Genomic DNA, 15976 nt, shown 5'->3' on the forward strand with positions numbered 1-15976 from the left:
TATATATATATATATATATATATATATATATATATATATACAAATCATTCTTGTCTCATTTAATTGTAATAAAAGGTATAACCACAAGAGGGCAGACCCTACCTGTAAAAGCAGTTTTGTTACCATATGGTGGAGGGTCAGTGGTTGTAAAAATGTAATTCAAGAAAAATCCTTCACACTTTGGGTGTTTTGTTATTTAATATGAGTACAGCTCTGAGGAAATCAAGCTAATTAGCTGCAGAAAAAATCAAAGCTTGAGTTGTCAGATTGTGTAAGCAGTTGAAAAAGTGTAAAAATGACATGCCTGGTACAGTACAGTGGCCATTTATACTTTTCCACTAGGAGGAGTAAGTGCATTAAGAAGCAGTCACATTTTTGTGGGGAGCAGGTGGACTCAAGTAGCTCCAGCTGAGGGTTTTATTCAGACATAGACAACAAACCCACTGTGTTTCTTTGTGTCCTGGAACAACGGAAGTTGTTGTTATTGCACACAAGTACTAATGCATCCCTTATTTTATTCAGGACTAAAGTGCATTGTCGGTGTCAAAACAAACTCTACAAAAGCGCGCACACACACACACACACACACACAACATGTAGCCAAAAGGCAAAGGGCAGAGTGGTGTCCAGAGCCGGTCTGATCGTTACAGACAAAAGGTTAATTCACCTGATCACATTAAATGAGAGTGCCATCATCAATCGCTGCAGCCGGACACTGTGACATTTCACTGAGGCCACATGGTGACCTGCTGGCATTTAGGATGCACGCTAGAAACAAAGAGGCCAAGGTCTGAATCCAAATCATCTGCACATCTCTGCATGCATGTATGTGAGGGTTACTTATGTGTGTAAATGACTGTCATTAGAAAACATCTTAAACCTTCAGAGAAGCACTATACTGGTTACTCATTGAAATGTACATCTAGTGGTCCGAACTCCTCAGATAGAAGAAGTACTTGGATCCTTTACTTGAAGGGACTGTACTCGACATTCATAAAAATGAATAAAGCAGCAAACAAATATTTGCTTTGTAAAGATATTGTGAAGTAGTGGCATCCTGATAAGAGAATGAAGCTCACACTGTGTGTGTGAGCTTCTCTGTTCTTTGTTTTGAGAGGCGGTCCGGACATGTGCGCACGTGGCCATAAAAAACGTAGATCTTTCTCGTATTGGGGAAAGGTCTATGAGAGCCATGTGGAGGCAATCCCAGCCCGCTGTTTTTCCCAGTAGTACTTAAATACATTACTTGAGTAAATAAACTTTCTACCACTGACAAAAACTTTCAGTGGAAGAACTTACAGTTTGAGGTAAATGTCTTCTTGAGCTCACCATATTGCTGCATCTATTTTTTTTCCATTGTGGTGCAGGTTGAATCATGTGCTATTCAAATGAAGCCATTTACGGCTTCCTCCTCCAGGTTGCATATTATCCAGGGATCTAAGCTCCATCAATGACAGGTGGCGGGTCTATTGATTTGCATGTTGTACCTGGATGTACAAAAAACAAAAACAACTGCTGCTTTTAGTAGTGTGTTATACACTTTGCATTGCATTGTTTTTTACTCTTTTTCATACATCTGACTCCCATACTCTAATCACATTGTACGCTCTCTCAAACACAAATAGAGGCTTTATTTATCCCACGCGTGGGAAAGGTGCCGTGGTCAGACATGGCTTACTTGGTGAGACTAAAGGGCCGGAGTGGCAGCTGTCCAGAGAGAAGGAAGCATTGCTCTGAGGGATTAGCACACTATTGAGTCAAGAGCTCCTGATCCGTGCCATGCAGCTTCACAGGCTGAAGCTAGCGTGCAAGTGCATGTGCTTAGACACTTGCATTTAGTGCACTTGTGCACTACAACCCATCCTGGCATGGACACATGGATTAAACCGCCACACTATAATGCTTACACCTACATTTATAACCTGATCTTTGAAGTTCAATTTGTCCGGGGAATGCAAATCCTGGGATAGTCTAGCACTGCTGGGTCCCACACACTTGCATGTACAAGAGTGGAAGATTGAGGGTTATTTGTTTTACCTCCTACCTAATGCTGAAGTCCTCAATAGATCCAAAAGACAAGGCTCATGGGTTATTCAGCATAATGGAAGCTTGCATTTGAGGGGGTGTGAACCCTTTAGGTTTGCTTTAACAGCCCTCCATTGTTTTCATGACATAATGCAAAATTTGACACATACTGTACTTTGAGTTAAGTTAATCCATGGGCAAATGGAAGGCTCATATAAATAAAAGTTGCCATCCAGCCGGAAGAATAATGGTTGGCTCATTTTGTCATAAATACTGCTAAAACAAAAAATAATCAAGGAGTGGTTCCAGCATCTCTAAAGGGAAGAGTTTCTGCACCTTGCAGTAGATTCCTGCAGACAAGGTGGTTTACAGATTAAAACAAACCAAGGTATGTTTATATTCACTGTTTCTCACCAGGATGTGTGCATTCTTAAAGCCCAAATATGCGTCCCATGCTTTTGCTTGCGCAAGCATTTGCAAAGCAGATTTTTGGAAGAAATTCTTGATTGTGCTTGCCAGCAGTCTTCTTCATACTTGCTTGTATTGGCATATTGCTACAGTATGTATGTATCTTGGCACATTACCGCCAGTAATCTTTCGGATAGTGGAATAGCTACGCGTGATATAAACAAAACTCTTAAAAACATTGCTCCATAGCGCTGGTAGTGGTCAAAAACACTATCTTTGATCGTCTCTCTGTGGGATTATTGAGTTTCACATCCCCCTCAGTCTATGTGTATTGTTCCTATTCTTATATTCCCTTCTTCTCTACAAGCCTCAGTCTTATCTTGTCCTGTGGGATGTTAAGATTGGTTTACTATTTGCTGACATTGTTAGACAAATGTTATAGAGAAAATTATTAAATCGTCTGATGAATCCATAATCAAAATCAGATCATCGGTTTCTTAAACCATCATTTGACATGTTGAAATGGAAGGCAGGCAGTGGGACTCAATGACCAATCTGATGGGTGGAATGCTAACCCAGAAATGACGAGCGGGATGAGCCTTTCAAAATCTAACGAAAATCTTTTAAAATGAAATGAAGACAGACTCATCAACTGCATGGCCTATTTTTTAAAAAATGTTTTCAGAAACACGTTTCGGGCACGCGCAGAATGTAGGCACATGTTGGCGTCGCTTCGGTGTGTTCGAGGCACCTTTTTGACCAACTCTTGGAGGCAGTCAGTCCGACTGCCTTTTCTTCCGACTGTCACCTTTAACGACAAGTTGATTTACAGATTGTCCATTAAGTTTTTTTTTTTGCCAAATATTCACTGGTTCACTTATTTCTCTTTTTTTTCTTTTTAATAAGACTTCTATGAAAGTAAATATCTTATTGGTATTAATGTGCTGGTTGAATCAAATAAAAATCTATTTAAAGCCCTTGGGCTCTGGTTCATGGTAGTGGCAACTATTTCCTGACATTTTAAGGGCGATTAATTGAGAAAATGATCACAAAAGTCATCAATAATGAAAAAAAATGTTTTATGTAGCCATAGTCATGAGTTAAATTAACAGTCACTTTGTCTTAGATCAGGGGAGATGAAGGGAGACATTGGGCAAGACACAAGAAGTGTTTGTGTCATTCTTGTGTCTTCTTTTCCATTGGGAGGAATTAGTGGATTATATTTGTCACCTAGAGCGGGCCGCTACCACATTTTCTCATGACAGCTTTGTTATGAATTTAGGAGGATACTGTAGCTCCTGGGCCACATTAACAAACTGATCTTTGAACAGGAAGTCTTCCCCTTCTGACTTCCCTTGTTACAGTCTGGCTTCACAGGCGACCGTTAAATAAAACAGACGCCTTTATGCAAAGGACATGTGGGCAGTGTGTGTGTGTGCGCATGTGTGTTTTCGTGTGTGTGTGTGTGTGTGGCCTCTGGGCTCTAATTAGAGGCGGGGGTGTTCAGGTATCACAGGTTGATTGTTTGTAACTTGATCCTGACCTGAAAAGACGAGGGTTCTGTATTCACTGGTGTCTTTTAAAAAAGTAATTATTTTTCTTCAGGCTGTTGTGGATTCCAGTTGCATTTCAACAAGAGTTATTTTTAAAGGAAGTCACATTCAAAGAGAGTAAATGCCATGTGTGTTGGTGCTGTAGCTTTAGGTGTTTTCCTGTGGTGTGCCACAAAGGGGAGTTTCTACTGATTAAGAATTGATGAGCAGAGTGCCATGTAGCCTGAGCCGTGCATTCCTGCACTCTTTTGTGTGTGTGTGTGTGTGTGTGTGTGTGTGTGTGTGTGTGTGTGTGTGTGTGTGTGTGTGTGTGTGTGTGTGTGTGTGTGTGACTGAGCTGAAGACACAGGCTGTGGCTGGGCTATTGTGAAGGTATCAGATTTACCTAAGCTCACATTCCGTGTGTTTGTGTGTGTATGTGTCATGTTTTTGCCACATCCCACTGTTCTCCTTATATGTAACATCTTCAATATTTTCTTTCTTTTTGTGTTCCATCCTTGTTTTCCACATTCTGACAAACATGTTCTGTGTGGGGTTCTGGAGACCCCGGAGCCTTTTTAACAGCCTAAACGAAACACGATTACTGTTGTTAAAATTAAAATTACCAGGGTGGACTGTTACTGTGACCAAAATCAGTTTATTAACAACGTATTAACATTTACAACTGCAGACTTGGTGGAATAAAACCTTTTAATTGTTGACATCTTACACTTTATGGGATTTATTAAGTGGCAAGTGGTAGACCTACCAACAATGGGATAGATTTCAAAATAAAAAGCTTCTTCTTCTGCTCCTAACTGACAGGAATCCGATTTGAAACCATAAATTCCTAAATGCATGTTTAATTTATCTTCTTCTTTTTCTCTCTCCGTGCTCACACCAGATGATGTGATGAGAACCTGCAGCCTCAGTCTTGCATCCTGACATCACTTTGCGCTCCAGGATATTGTAACTGTAGAGAACGTAATTGGCGGTGATGTAACAGAAACTCAAAGAAGAAAAAAAAAAACGATAATAGTAATCTGCTCTGAATGGTGCCTTTTGCTCCACAGAGCCTCCAGCAACAAATTGTGGTGGATTGAAATGCAGCATAGAGAGAGAGAGAGAGAGAGAGAGAGAGAGAGAGAGAGAGAGAGGTTCCGCTTCATCATCATGCTGTGACCAGTTGCGCGCAGAGACCGGATCCAGACAGAGTCCAACCACCAACAGGGTTTCCACCAGCTGTTGTCGGAGTTTGCGCCGCAGTGCCGTTACGGCGCTCTTAACAAGAAAAGAAACCCGCGGAGAGAAAAGGAGACGCCGATTTGTTGTTGTCTCCTGTCCGCTGGACTGACATCGAATGGGGACATGAACAGTGTGGATCCAGCCTCTAACAAACTGTTGACTTTCAATCAGCGGTAAAAAACGAAACAACAATCTTACTCCTACCTGTGTTTCTGCATGCCACCTCTCATCTGTTGAATGCATAGCTCTTTGTCGTCGCTCTGTCATATCCCTGCAGCACTGGCATATTTTATCATGCAGCCCCGAACAAATGAGACAAAGCAGAAGACACCTGCTCCGGTGTGCAAACAGTTGTTGGTGCGTAAAGTACCCTTTTACGCTCTTAAAATGGCAAATATTGTTTCCAGTAATCGACTGTTTTGGTCGAGTTTTGATACATGTCTAGTTATGTATCAATTGCAAAATGTGTTGATTTTTTTTTTTGTATTACTCTGGAATGGCTGGGAAACTAAGCACCACTGAATCCACAAGTCTCCAGTGGAAGTATTGACTCTCCTCAACAGACTCTTTTAGCAGACTTTTGTTAACAGCTTTTAATTAAACCACAGCACAGGTTTATGTGCAGCTTGGTCTCCAGTTTTATGAATTGTAAACTGAGTCGGTTCATCTGTGTGGGTATTCTGTTGCTTATTAGCTTAATTGATCCATCTCCTTTTTTGAAAGCAGATATTTAAGTATGTGCATGGAAAATTATGAAATATGCATGACATGCTTTTCAGTTGAAGTTACTGTAGAGTGGAGGTGCATGCAGCTCTGGCGTATGTTGCCACACTGAAACCATGCATCTGGTGTAAATCCTGCAGCTGAGTTCAGATGTAAAGTAGTCCAAGTCCTGCAGCTTTTTACCAGCAAGAGACTGGGGCTGCAGTGACACTTGGACAGAGAGACATCTTATAGTGAACATAAAGCTCTTATGGCACAGGGCTGCCAATAGCAGAGACGCCTTCTTTTCATGTCGCACCAATTGTGCGGAGAGGAAAGAGCCAAAGATGTCCTGAAATTTCCAGGAAATGCTCTATGACTTATCAAAATGCTGTCATGGCTTGTTATGGCACAAATTCCCATTTTGTGTGATCATCTGCATGTTTGTCCAGCTCTTCCTTATATTTCTAAATTATATATATCACTGTTGCAAATTTACTTTGTGACTTCTTTTGTAAAGAATAATCTAGAAGCTCTGATAGAAAAGTGTAGGGGGGGGGGTGGGTCGACTGACATTTAAATTATTTAGTTTGTCACGTGGATGTAAGAAACAGAAAAGCTGTTGAATGTTTGATCAATTCTGAATGTTGGCCTTTTTATTTGCTTCATTGCCATTCTCAAGAGTCGTGTGTTAGCTTCTACACCTGTTAACATCAAGGTCTTTTCTTGTGTTTTCTTTCCAACACAATCTCAAAAAGAACAACTTTATGGAGTGATGGGTTTGAAGAGGGAGTGTTTGACCGACAAAAGGATTGGCTTTTTGTTCTTGAGCAGCACTATGAGGTTTAGTATAATGGGTGCTCAGTGTGATTTATATTTCACATTTCACTGTACTGTATGGAGCCTTTCAGTGGCGACGGTCCATTGTCTTGTGACAGAAACCACTATTTGTAACCTTCCCTGTACTCCATTACTGAGGGCAGCAGTTGAGTAATGAATATCCATTTTACCTCTTCTCTGTTTTAGAGCTATTTCTCTTTGATCCAAGCTTTCAAAGTCATATTTCTTTGGCTAACAGCCATTACGCTGCTGAAAAGTGACAGAACTGTTATGGTACAGACTTCAAGTTATGATTTCAAAACTTACGTGCAGCTTTGAGTGCAGGATAATGGTTTCAGCTGTGTTATATCCCTGATACATGGTAAGCATCATGTCAGGAGTGTACTTACAATATGCACAGCTTTAAGTTAAATATTATTCTTAGTATGCTAACATGCTCACAATGACTATGCAAACATGCTTAAGTTGAGCAGGTATAATGTTTTCAATTTTCACCATCTTATTTATCAAACCTCATATTATCAGTGTTTGTTAAGCTGTAATCATTTGGAAAAAAATAAGATTTTAAAATCCATTAAAATAAATCTTGGATAAAACTCAGTACTTACTCAGTATTAAAGAACTCGAGATTTGAAGTCAAACATAATGGGGCAAGTTTCAATCCTTAGTTTTGTTGTAGTAAAAAGAACAAAAATCCTGAAAAGATGAACAAGCTCAGACTGTAGATCTTTTATTTGTTGTTGCTTTGATTAATCACATGCTCACATACTTACATGCTGTGCTTGAAACCTGAATGTCATCTCCACTGTGTCGCACTCCCAGAGCTCTGTTGACAGGTACATGTTCCTCATCACGCACTTCCTCAGCTTATTCCACCTCTTTAATAGGTGTCAGTTTTTTGTCTGACAGAAACGGCCTTGTGCACGAACAGTTCTTAGTTCACCGTGGGCTACACCTCCTACATGTGTTAAAATATCACTACATTTTAAAGCAAAAAAGCTAAAATTGGACACAAGTTTTCCCCAAGTACACAAGAATGCATTCTCAATCTGGCACTTTTTCCTTTGGGCATTAAACAGCCAAGTTTTTGTGAAACATATCTTCCTGTGCAAGTGACTGCTTACATGCATCTATATTCTAGAGCCAAGCCAACTAAGGTTATAAAACAAAACAAACAAATCTCTTATTGATAATGCTTATGTTGTTGATAACACATGCAATTCCAAAACAAAAAGCTCAGTTCAGCCCTAAAATGTCCATCCATAAGTACCATTAAATATCACAAGAAGCCTTTATAGAAGGAGATATGCTTCACTAGGAGATGGAGAGGTTTTCATTAGGAAGGTGAGTGAGTTGGTATCTTCCCACCACCAAAGTAAAATCCTTTTCCGTATTCTCCTCTCAGAGGAAAGGTGAAGGGTAGAAAAGATAGCAACCCGGTTGCTGAGAAGAAAAAGTGGGAGCACATAAAGGTTAAAGCTGTGATGGAGCATATGTTGTGGTGGCGCAGCAGACCCCACCCCAATCACCAGTGTGTAGAGGAGGAGAGTGGGTAAGGAAACCGTGATGGATACATCCTGTAGCACAGGCGTACTTTAAAATGCATCCTTTAAGCTTGAGTGTACATTATGTATTAACAGCCCCACTCTGCAGAGATAGAGAGAGAGAAACCTGACCAGAGAGGAGAAGAGTCAGAGGGAGGTATACGAGGAGTGGGGGATGTGGTCTAAAGGAGGCAGAAAGCATGCAGGTCATATCATCACTCTGACAATCAAAGATATTATACAAAGACAAGGTATACAAAATAACCCCCACCATGTACACACACATATACGGTTTACCACTCGCTACCATATGTTGTAGATTCCTCTGACCATGAAATCATGTTTTGGTATTAGGTGAAACACGTCTAGAGCTCAGGTGGTATAATGAATACAAAAAATATAAAACAATTTTTGGGATTGGGATAAATGTAATGTAGGGGTGCAACAACACAGATTGGTAGGTTGTTGTGTACCATTGTGGTATATGCTAAACAATTTTATGTTTTCACATTTTTAGGGCTAAGTCTTTCGGACTTAAAGCATGCTAATACATAAATTCTGGTTTCTACAGTTAGATTCAAGAGTGTTCAGTATAGTCAAGCTAGCTGTGTGTGTGCGTGTGTGTGCGTGTGTGTGTGTGTGTGTGTGTACGTGTGTGTGTGTGTGCGTGTGTGTGTGTGTTTGTGTCTCTCTCTTTCTATGTATCTACTCTGTGTACGCATTTGGCTATTGGACCAGAAGTCTGCTCTCCCAGCCAGTCCCCATCTATCACTGAAGTTAATTCAATCAGGACCCACGTCTTAATCAGAACTGGGGTAGGCCGCCGCTCCCTGCCAGTCACCATGCCACCAGCAGCCCCGCCACACCGACAAAGACTCAGACAGGATGAAGGGAAAGAAAGAAAAAAGGAAGAGGAGAGAGAGAGAAAGACGGAGGGTGAACCAAGTGGGCATGGTCAAGAAGCGAGATTAGAAAAAAAAGAGTGGAGAAAAGCAGATGCAGCAACTGCCACAGTTTATGTATGTCTATGTTATGTGATGGAGGACAGACAGGCCATGTGTCTGACCATGCGTTTGTGTTGCAGCTCTGCCTCGGAGGACTTGGGCTGCAGGCGTGGAGACTTCAGCCGGAAACACTATGGTTCGGTGGAGCTGGTAAGTCCCACCCACAATGCACTCATCTGTTTATTGCTCTCTTTGTGTCTCAGCATGACCATCTCCTCATCCTCTTTTCCCCCCATCCTCCTCGTTGATTTTTCTCATCATGATCTCCCCTCCCTTTCTGCCTCTCTCTCTCTCTGTTATTTCGTTCCCCTCGTTTCTGTTGGCATGGACGGACAACAGAGGGGGGCTGATGAGTCATGACGTACTGGGTGTGGTCCAGCAATGTGCTTTGCTAGTGTGAATAACTATGGGTGCCCCACTCACAGTGATGCCTGCTCAGCCTCTAAAGTTCATGTTTTGTTTTGATGCTGCAGCACAGTGTGTATATATGTGGTTGATTACTAAGCTGTTGAGTCACTGTTGCTTAGTGGGAGTGTGTGCACGAGTGCACGTCCCTCCACTGGGAGCTGAGTCTGTGCATCCCGATAGCCCAGAGGGACAGGAAGTCCTAGGGTTGTACACTGCAATCGTACTTCCTACCGGAGACACATTGTGGGCTTGTCCATGAGTGCTGCGCCCCACATGGGCAACAGATTAGGGTTGACGAGAAACCACATGCTGCTAATCAGTACTAGCACACTGACACTACACACAGTGCTGCTGTGTGTGGGGGTATGTACGTGAGAAAAAGAGAGAGAGGGAGAGAGCAGTTTCTAAACTGTGATGATATTAGGCTATCAGTGAACTCATCCTGGGTAAGCCAGGATGAGTTCACTGATAGCCTTAATATTCAAAGTGTGCCAGTCACAGCAGGAGACACCTGTTCCACTTCCTACACACGTGTGCTTTAGACTTCTTCATCTTCGTCACATTTTCTACACTTAGCATTTGATATTTTTGCTGTACGGCAAGGCAAGCTTAAGGGATCTGTGATCCATCATGATGGATTAACGAAAAGATATTAAGACAATATCCATTGGTAGATTAGTATACAAATGTTAACTAACCAAGAGTCACTGGTTTTATTTAAATGGTCTCCCCAGATGCTCACTGTAGGCTGTAAATAATAATTGTCATTTATTATTGATTTATTAATAATTAAGTCTATCAAATGATGCATAATTGTGAAAAATGTCCTAATCAGAGCACAGTCCGAAACCCAAAAATATATAATTATATAAAGCGGAGAAAAGCTTTTTTTGAAAAACATTTGAGATGCTGGAATCACCAAATGTTTTACCGTTATTGCAATTAAATGATAAAACAATTTTTTTTCTTTTCAAAATTTCCATATGCCATAGTCAATAGTCATAGTCCTCAAAAGACTAATACATTTACATTTACCTTACAAGGACTGTGAACTAGCTGTCATGTGAATATAACTTCAGGAACAAAGGTGAATGTAGCGCAATGTTAACATTAAATCCTTTTACCCACATTTTTGTGCAGGAACAATTCTTTTGCCAAAAGCATTGACTTCTTGGAGTCTCTGTGACAACAAGGGCAAAGCCAGGCTAGCTGTTTCACCTCACTTCCAGTCTTTATGCTATGCTAAGCTAGTCGCCTGCTGGCTCTAGCTTCATATTTAGCATACTGAGAGTAATGATCATAAATGGGATGACAAAAATAAATGAAGAACCACCAACTGAACCACCAACAACTTCCTCTACAACCTTCTTTGGCCTTGATGACTAGTTCCCCACCGACACAGCCTTTTTGGTGTTAGTTAATCAGTATTAAGGCCAAAAATAAGTGCTGCGGTATGATTACTCAGAACTACCATCTCAGTTTTGTTGTAATTAGCAAGAATCATTTTAATCAGCTTAATTAAGTGTATCCCCAAAACAAATAACAATAAACCTTAAAAAATGATGTTATGAGTGATTGAATGAGTAAGTGGAGAATGGAAACTTCCTGGCAGGGCTTGATAAACCCAGGTTGATCTTCAGAAATAACCTCAGGGAAGATAAGCACATGTTGCCAAGCTTAGGTTAGTTTTGTTTTTCTGTTGAAAAGAGAAATAAAATTGCTTGTTGGAAGTGAACATACAAGGGAAAGTGTTTTTTGTCAACTCTGGCTCTCTCACTGTTTAAGGCTGTGCGTATCCAGGGGAGGTTTGTGTAAAGGTCGGGCAAGAGTCTGTGTAAAATTCAAGTCCTGATTCCTTTTAGCCAACAATCAGCTCCTTTTGTTGACAGTATTGAATCTGTGTGTTCAAAGTCTGTGTCTGTCCAATGTGAAGTAGGCAACACATCAGCACCTGAAATTTCCATAGAAATCATAAAATTCCTAAAATTAGGAAAGTGTGATAATTGGACTTTCTCTTGATTATCCACAACTCTTAGATAAATATAATTCTCACTGTGAAGGTGTGTTCACAGAATCACGCTTTACAGTATCACACAGTAGAGCTATACAAAGAGCTTCTTGCTGATATATTGGAAATGTCACCACAAAAATAACAAAAAGATGTTTGAGTATCTGTTGGGCTATAATATACAAGGTATCTACAATTCCTATAAAACCTAATCCATACCTCTCTGCTGAGCCTAATACCCTTACCTTTATAGTTAAATGCTGCCCCAACTTGTTGGGAAAGGCCTAGTTCTAGATTAAACCAACTCCCTTTTAGATGTCCAAATGAATCCTTGTACATCCGTTTCATTTAAGCCATTGCCAAATGAGTTGCAACATAATTAAGACTGTCAGCTCCATACAACTCTCTCATTATTTCTCAGTAATGCTATGTTCACGTTGTGGCTTCTGGTGACTTTCCCGCACAGAAGCTCGAGTGAAGATAATTACCTTTTCTGAAGAGTCCATGTTTTTTTAATCCTCCGTGTCTCCTCGGCTACTAGCAACTGTTCTGAGGAGGGGTGGGAAGATGTGTGCAATCACAGAAGGCTTGTGCCATGTGGATGCGCCAAGAGTGTTGTTGTCAATACGTCCTAATGGGTACGACAAAAACTACACATTATAGCTTTAAAATACATTTATAATTGATCTATAAAGAAAAACACATTCCCGGACATGCCTTGTTTAAAACAGCTAGTGAAATTTAACATAATGTATGTTAAATGTATTCATGCAAGATTTGTGTCCTAGAAAGGTCTTAAAAACATTAACTTGTTAGGCCCATCAGCAAGAAAAAGGACTTTTATCATGAACTCTGGTAAAGTTTTATACTTAACTTTACCAACATAGTTATTTTTTGCAATATAACATGCTATAAAATACTTCTTACAGTGGAATGCTTTTTAAAATGTGGAGACAAACTGGTAATTACATCTAAAGTAAAGCTAAGTGACTACGATGTAAACATAATTATACCGACTACAAATCAGTTCACATTTGTGTTTTATCTTTTGTAGACATGACACTGACTCCAGTGTGTTGCAGTGCGTTGATGAACATGCTTTCACATGTCTCAACACAAGTGGGAGACACAGATTCAAAGCAGGGTCTCCCTAATAAGAGAGACTATCATAAGCCAAGCCGTGACTCATCCTGTTTGTTTTATTTTTGGCATCATTGAAGAGGCAGTAGCAGTTGCCAATAAGAGCAGGTAGCCTACCTCTACAGACACTGTCGGGGGTGTATGATTCCCTCCAGTACACATATACACACACACACACAGACACAAACCACTTTCACGTTATAGAAGTGTTAAGGATCTGAAGTGGAAACTCCACGTGCATTTGATAAGGAAACCTGATATTGTACTGTAGGAATCAGGAACGCTTTGGAAATGCAAAGTTAATGTTCTGTTATAATGAGACATGAGGCTTGCTCTCACTATCCTTCTGGATGTGTGCATATGAGCATCACAGCTTCAGAAGAAAGTTCAAATCCCTCTAACAACAAGACTAGTCTACAGCCATGCTAGCTGTTCTGTGATGATGAACTTTGGCATTAAGCTAAATGCTCACGTCAGCACGCTAACATATTCACAATGATAATTCTAGCATTTAGATGTTCACCATCATAGCTTAGAATGTTAGCGTGCAACATGTGGAGTAAACTCAAAGTAGCCTACTGTTGAGAGTGATGGGAATTAAGTAGTTTTTCAGGTGTTTGGTCATAAACTATTGTAGTTTAGTATTGGACACATTTTGACTTGATGATGGCACTAGATAAAAAAGTCAGTTTTTACAATTAATCTGTTAAGAACCATGACTGTTTGTACTAAATGTCATGACAATCCATTGAATAGTTGTCAAGATATTTCAATTAAAAACAAAAATGTCAATCTCACATTGACGCTAGAGGAAAAGTCAGAGGCTCCTCAAAAGTCATTAGTAGTTATCCTCGGGGGGCATGAAGGTCTGTACAAACTTTCATGGCAATCCATCTAATAGTTGTTGAAATATTACAGTCTGACCCAATGACTGCATTGTCGCTAGCATGGCTTAAATACATCCTGATCCAGAGACATGGAGGAAAGACTTTACCTGCACTCCTCAGGAGCTCAGTGTGTGGTGGAATATTCATGCACTCACCGGTTCACTACACTGGAACATATTGAATCATAGGATTTTGTAGGCTAAGTTATCCTGAATGAACGCGAGAGTGTGGGGAATCAGTGGTGTGTGTGAGGTTTCTATTAACCTCTGTGCCAGCACACACTCATCCACACAAATGAGCAAACAAATACTCCATGACTAACACACACACAAAGGCAACTCCCAATCTGTCTTGCCACTTCATTCACCGACAACTCCACGGTCCACTTTTAAAAGCTTAATTGTGTGCGGCACACCAAAGCTGAAGCCGTTGACAATCCCGTTTCATCCTGACACAACAGTTTGGAGAGCGTGGCGTTGTTGTTGTTGTTTTTTCTATCAAGTGTATTGTCTTCATTTGAGTCTTACAGATAAAGGCGTGATGGATAGAGAGAGGTGGGTACTAGCTGTCTCTGAATCTGGAAAACAAAATACATGTTGGAGGTTTTGAGGATCAAACCCTTCAGACACACACATACCGTCATGTTGACTTTGTCCACGCCATGACTGAGACTACTGTGTATACGAGTGTGTATTTGAGGAGCACTGTGTTGAGAGGTTAGCTGTCAGTCTTGCACAGTGACTGGTGAGCAGACGGCTCGACTCCCGCCTGCCTACCAGTGTTACTGTCACTGGCTCAGAGGCTTTTGACTGCACTGTCACACTGAATTCATTCCCACTCTTGGCGTACGTGCGTCTCACTGTGTGTGACTGTGTCTGTTTGTGTGTTTACTGATATTAAAGCTATACTTTGTAACTTTGGCTGAATTGTGGCCACAAGTTGCAATTACAAGATGATGGCAGATTGAGTTTTTATTTAATAAAATATATGACCACCTATGTATAAATGTAACCACAATCAGCTGACAATAATACGTTACAAATTGAGATGATTTTAAGGGTAAGGACGTAGAGCTGAAACCATTAGTCTGAATTGATCTTTTAATTGATCTGAAATCATTTTAATAATCAGTTATTTCATTTATTTTTAGCAAACTTGCCAAAAGAATCTCTGATTCTGGCTTCTCAAAGATGAATAGTTTGTTTTATTTAGTCTTCTATGTTGTTTTTTCACTGTAAATAGCTCCAATGGTTAAGACGTTTGGGCCTCACAACATTTACATTTTTATCTTCAGCTGGCACGCACACACACACACACACACACACACACACACACACACACACACACACACACACACACACACACACACACACACACACACACACACACACACACACACACGGCCAGATGTGTCAACAGCTTTCTCATGAGTCATAACTAAAGCCATTGAGGTTTACTATTGGAGAATGATAGATTACAGTGGTAGTTACAATGGGTGGTATTTGTCACCAGGATTCACACAGGACACACCCTTGCAATCTTAAGTGCGAACTGACAAACTCTCCCAGAAACTGCAGAGAACACGGGCTCAAGAGGGCTGCTTCTTTAAAGTTTGACAGGAGGTTTTTCTCTGTTTATTGTCTGTGAATCAAACAATCACAGGATTTCTGTAAGTGGCTGCCAATATTAAACCCTTGTTCTTTATTGGTATCTATACTTGAGGTAGTTAAGTTTTTCTGTTGCCTGTTTGAAACTTTAATGAAGCTGCAGGGGCCAGTTGCAGCTTCTGGGACCAGAAGTTGTTGTAACTGCAATTAAGTGGGCATTTCTTGATTTGTTTTCTTCTATTTCTCTTTTTTATAACACGTTATGTCTCTTTTAGACACATAGCTGTGCTGTCATCTACAGTTGCAAACTCCTTTCAAGTTTCTTACTGTCCTACAGCAAAAGGTCCAACTAAGAAAGCTCAACAGCAGTTGGTCATTGTGTGTCCCATCCAACCTTTAAAAATGTCAGTTTAGAGAATAAAACACCTTTTTGATAGTTATTTAAAATATGCTACGTCATAGTTAGATTAGTTAGAAGATGCATGGTGCTCTGCTGCTGTGTTCTGTGATCCCAGGCTTCACTGCAGAATCTGCTCACTCTTGAGGGCCCTTAAAGCTGCTGCTCCCTACTAGCGGGACTCCTCATGGGTGGGTGGGTGGGTAGGTGAGCTAATGCCTTCAGTCCT

The 15976-nt window shown here is 40.6% G+C and overlaps 1 protein-coding gene across 6 annotated transcripts in view; it reads left to right on the forward strand.

Annotated features, from left to right (window-relative positions):
* Positions 1 to 15976, forward strand: part of garnl3 (GTPase activating Rap/RanGAP domain like 3) — a 63089-nt gene that overhangs the window by 9952 nt on the left and 37161 nt on the right. For 5 of the 6 annotated variants that reach the window (XM_032540041.1, XM_032540046.1, XM_032540042.1 and 2 more), the window contains exon 2: positions 9381 to 9450. In XM_032540041.1, the coding sequence (XP_032395932.1) occupies positions 9381 to 9450 (70 nt within the window). Of the gene's footprint in view, positions 1 to 5117; positions 5384 to 9380; positions 9451 to 15976 lie in introns of those variants that run through there. The other variant, XM_032540045.1, reaches the window with a different exon arrangement.

Source organism: Etheostoma spectabile, chromosome 16 (genome assembly GCF_008692095.1).
Source record: "Etheostoma spectabile isolate EspeVRDwgs_2016 chromosome 16, UIUC_Espe_1.0, whole genome shotgun sequence".
NCBI classification, from domain to species: domain Eukaryota; kingdom Metazoa; phylum Chordata; class Actinopteri; order Perciformes; family Percidae; genus Etheostoma; species Etheostoma spectabile.